The 4,902-nt window shown below is 44.3% G+C and overlaps 1 protein-coding gene across 1 annotated transcript; it reads left to right on the top strand.

The window, feature by feature from the left end:
* Window positions 1–2,050: 2,050 nt before the first annotated feature.
* On the top strand, window positions 2,051–2,620 carry LOC123450823 (probable transcriptional regulator RABBIT EARS). Its single transcript, XM_045127899.1, has one exon. It carries the CDS (start codon window positions 2,051–2,053, stop codon window positions 2,618–2,620), a length of 570 nt encoding a protein of 189 aa, XP_044983834.1.
* Window positions 2,621–4,902: the final 2,282 nt, after the last annotated feature.

The following is a 4,902-nucleotide window of genomic DNA, read 5'->3' as shown; positions in this document are numbered from 1 at the left end:
AACTTAACTAGTGTGGCTCGGGCATTTCATCGAACACCTCATGTGCATAGGAGGTGAACACCTCATGTGCATAGGAGGTGAACTAGAAACCTCGCCGGATTGAAAAAACAGAGCACTGTGGAGTGCTCTACCGCGGCGGTGGGTATATATAGGCAAGTTATTTGTCCCGGTTCATGGCATGAACCGGGACCAATGGTTGTGGGCCAGCAGCGAGGACCATTGGTCCCGGTTCGTGGCTCGAACCGGGACAAATGGTTCTACACGAACCGGGACCAATGCCCACGAGGCCCCGGTCGGCCCCCTGGGCTCACGAACCGGGTCTAATACCCCCCATTGGTCCCGGTTCTTGAAGAACCGGGACTAATGGGCTGGCCAGGGCCAAACGATAGCCCTGTTTTCTACTAGTGGGTCGAGGGAGGGAAGAGATCGACCGCCCGCTCGATCTAGGATTGGGGCCTCCGGAGTCGCTCGCGCGAGCGACCTGGGAGGCGGAGGCGGTGATGTGTCAGTCAAGAACATTTACTTGAGCAGCTTGCAGGCAAGGCTGATTCTTAAATGGTATATATGGCAGCAACTTAACACCGCAAGCACTAATAGCTGCACCCAACTGAGTATGTAAATAGAGAGACCCATATATACACCAACCTACTCTCTCCGTTCCTAAATATATAGCTCTTTTAAAGATTTTAATATGAACAACATAAAAAAGGTATATATGGCAGCAACTTAACACCGGAAGGACTAATAGCTGCACCCAACTGAGTGTGTAAATAGAGAGACCCATATATACATCAACCTACTCTCTCCGTTCCTAAATATATAGCTCTTTTAAAGATTTTAATATGAACAACATAAAAAAAGAATGAGAACACAGAGGAGACTCCCTCCGTGTCTTATTTTTATAGAAGATGAGAAGACTCGAACCCAGGCTGGCGACAGCAACCTTTGCGCTGTCCACCACTCCACCGAGAAGAGGTTCTCAATATGAACAACATATAAACCAAAATAAATAAATCTACACTCTAAAATACGTATATATATATATATATATACATATGTAGTTTTTCATATTAAAATCTATACATTCATATGTAGTCCTTCATATTAAAATATCTGAAAAGGCTTATTTCTAGAAACGAAGGGAGTAGTACGATAAATGTGCTTCGCCCCTAGTAGAAAGCTATCACATCTAGTGGGATAGGTTTTAATGTTTTACCAATACTCTTGCCATACTATGAAAAAAATGAATTAATTTTCGGTACTCCATGGCACAAATTCTGGGAGTCAAGGGATTTCAACTGTGATCAGCAGTTTTCTGTAGAACTGCACGCATCAGTCAATTCACCCAAAAAGATCAAACTGGTGGAGAAAATGTGGCCTATATATGCATTTATAAGTCAACACTCACATCACCAACCAAGTTCACTCAATCAAAAGCTCAACCTGATAGGAAAAGATGGGCTATGCATTTATACGCCAATATTTTCAAATGAACAGCATAGAGCCATAGATATGCTAGCCGGGGGGGCACCGGCCAGGCCTGCATACTTGGTCAAAATCACAAGGTGTAGCCTGGCCTGGCACACCCACACACCAGGTCATGTTGTATATGCATGCAAGCAGTCCAAACTACTCTACCATTTAATTTCGAAGGACACATCAGTGGTGATGTATGTACGTACTACGTATGTTATTGTATTTTGCGCAAGAGGATACTTCAGTCTGAAGCAGCTCCACATCCCATCGGTGTTGCACAGCGTACGTACAGCTAGGGCACATTCATCGACGAATAGAGAGGTTTAGCTGCCGGCCGGCCGTGGCATTGGCACAATCTTTTAATTATTCCCAAAGCTGCTGTCAAAAACTATAGTAATGCTGCCCGCCAATCCCAGTCTCGCCTTCGCTGTCCTCCCAAGCTCTGATATAGCCCGGCCCGGTCTTGCACACAACCTCGATCGAAGATCTTTGGATCGTCAAACCCTTAGATCGAATTTGTCATCGATCGCAGACTCGATCGATCGGTAGATCGTCGTAGCAGCTGGCTTGCAACATGGAGAGTGGCAGCAGCAAAGCGGCGTCGAGCGAGGCCGAGGAGGCGGTCGTGAGACCCCACAGTCCGGCGGTGGCTGCAGCTCAGCACGGCGACGTCGACGACGCGGCAGCCGTGTCGGCCCCTAGCGCCCGGCCGTACTACGGGTGCGTGTTCTGCAAGCGCGGGTTCACTACGGCGCAGGCGCTGGGCGGGCACATGAACGTCCACCGCCGCGACCGCGCCAAGCCCGTCCGCCTCCCGGCAGAGTGCAACCTGGCGTATCCCCCAGCGCCGCCGGTGAGCAGCGGCGGCTTCTCCATGTTGAACTACGCCCGGCACAACGGCGCCGGAGTGAAAGCGGAGGCCGTCAGCCCTGGTAGCCCTGTCCCGAGGGAGCTGAGCCTGTTTGGTGCGGACGACGGCACTCATGATCATGACTTGCAACTGGGCCTTCGGTGCCATGGGAGCGGCGACGGCGACCTGCAGTCACGCGCGCCGGAAGGGCCTTCGGAGTGGTGTCAGGGCGGTGAGCTGCCGGAGAGGAAGCTGGACTTGGAGCTCAGGCTAGGGCCTCGTCCCAGGAACTGATCATTCGTACGGTACCGCTAGTGCAACTCATACACACAAACGCATAAGCAAACGCACTCATATATATGCATCATTTATGGATGATATATATGTGGGCTTCCTAGCTACTATTCCTTCAGTTATTTTGCTGCTTAATACAGTATCATTATTGCTACTTGTCTTCTGCTGCTTGTTCATAACTGAATGTATATATTTTTTTTCCCGTAACAACAAGAGTAGATTGATGATTCGATGTATATATATCAAATATACACGCATATATGATATATACTTATATCTTGTCTGATTCGCATAATTTCAGGAAATATAGGAAGAATAAAAATGTAGGACAGTGGTGTTATGTCTTCTTCAATTGCATATGATCCAATACCGCGTGAATTCGAACCAAGGAGAGCATGATTACATAATATTTTAGGATAAACACAACAATCTTTCAAAGATTTACGTGTCAAGGAAATTCTTCTGCTAAATACTGCAAGAAAAGATGGACCTATTCCACAAATACAAACTACCTCGTATAAATGTGTTCTAATTATTACAGTCCAAAAAATACTTTGAATCAAAGATAACTTAGGTAGAAGCTATTCGCTGCTTGAGCTACGTACGAACTTGTGTGGTATTTAGCTTCTTAAGCACGTTCTCAACGTGGAATCCGTGCTGTTAAAGCGGAACCTGCAGGTTTCAAATTATTTTGAATTTGCTAACAGAAAGCTGGGAAAGATGGAGAGTGTAACATGCCATTTATGAATACAAGTAGAAAATCATGAGTTTTCAACTTACGTAAAAATCCCATAATAAACTTGTGCACCAACTTTCGTTGTTCACTAGATTGTTTGAAAATGATAGGAAATTATCAAGCTCAGAGTTTAATTTATGATTCTTCCCTTTCTGGGTATGCCAGACGTACAAAATGGTGCATTGTTGCTAATGCAAGTGTATCTACGGTGTCCAGCATATAGTTGTACTTTTTACTAGTATATGATTCTCCTCTTTCAAAGGAACTTGTATATGATCCTAACACGTACTCCCTCCGTTTTAAAATAAATGTCTTAACCTTAGTATAATTTTGTGCTAGAGCTAGTACAAAGTTAAGACACTTATTTTGGAACGGATGGAGTATAATTCAGGGTCCTCCTCAATCCTACTTAATGGAACCCCCTAGCTATCTGCTCCTCTGCATCTGAGGTGTGCATCAAGGTGATCCGATGTCACCACTTCTCTTTGTGCCAACAGTAGACCTAAGACCTTCAATGTCACCTAAATATAGCTTGCCAAGATGGAATGCTTCATTTGCACATCCTCAGCCAGACATGGAAGAAGTATTTCCTATCATTCAGTACACCAATAGTTGCAGCTCCCGTCCCATCAAGAACAGAACTTTTTTTTGAAAGAAAGGGGTCTCCCCCTGCCTCATTTTATTGAAATGAAGCAGCCAACATCCACATTACAGCTCAACACTACCAGCAAACAAGAAAATCAAAAGGACCTTCCCCAATCAGGCATGACACAAAGGAAATGTCTTGAATAACAACAGAGCCTGAAACCCCTAAAACTTACTACATGAAAGTTTAAACCAAGCATTCTTGGAACAAGACCAACCACAACAGATTTAACTTTTATTATTACAAGCCAACAGGGAAGATCAATCAGTAGCTTGTGTCCACGCAATCCTTAGGAGCTCCCCTCGATGCTTGTCCAACAACAGTATGAATCTCTTCAGAATGTCCGTTTGTGCAGCGTCGCAAAGTACCAACCATTGTTGCAAAATCCCTCTTAGTTTAATAAGGCCGCAGCCCAGACCTCTTCAAGTACGCCCCTGGAAGTAAAATTCATTCATCAATGTCCAAATACTCCATAAGGAGGCAGTAGTGATCAAGTTAAGCACATGACTTTTTTTGTTTACTTTCCACAAGGAAGATACATCACTAAAGCATTGTATTCTTCGGATATTAAAAAATTCAGATATGATTGACCACATACTACCAGCATTAATTCAGCCAAAGAATAGATGTTGCACAGATTCAGTTTCTCAAGAACAGATTTGTAGAATATACAATTCCAATGTTCAAAGAGTTACTAGAATACTTAAAATTAACTTAACTATTTATTCGCTAATCCCAAAGAATACCTTCCCCGACAAGACAATAGAACTTGCATCAATCTTAAGGTATTTTGTGCAATATTCCTCCGGAACAACTCGGGCATTAATAACTGAATTCATGGTCCTCATCGACAACGTTTGTCAATAAATTTTTCAGCCTGGTTTTCATATGGAAAAGATC

This window comes from Hordeum vulgare, chromosome 4H, assembly GCF_904849725.1.
Source record: "Hordeum vulgare subsp. vulgare chromosome 4H, MorexV3_pseudomolecules_assembly, whole genome shotgun sequence".
Classification (NCBI taxonomy): Eukaryota; Viridiplantae; Streptophyta; class Magnoliopsida; order Poales; family Poaceae; genus Hordeum; species Hordeum vulgare.
Note: the sequence above shows the minus strand (reverse complement) of the source record. Positions and strands in the feature narration are given on the sequence as shown.

What these genes read in the sequence shown, in the direction of transcription:
- LOC123450823 (XM_045127899.1), top strand. Translation starts at nt 2,051, where the DNA reads ATGGAGAGTGGCAGCAGCAAAGCGGCGTCGAGCGAGGCCGAGGAGGCG.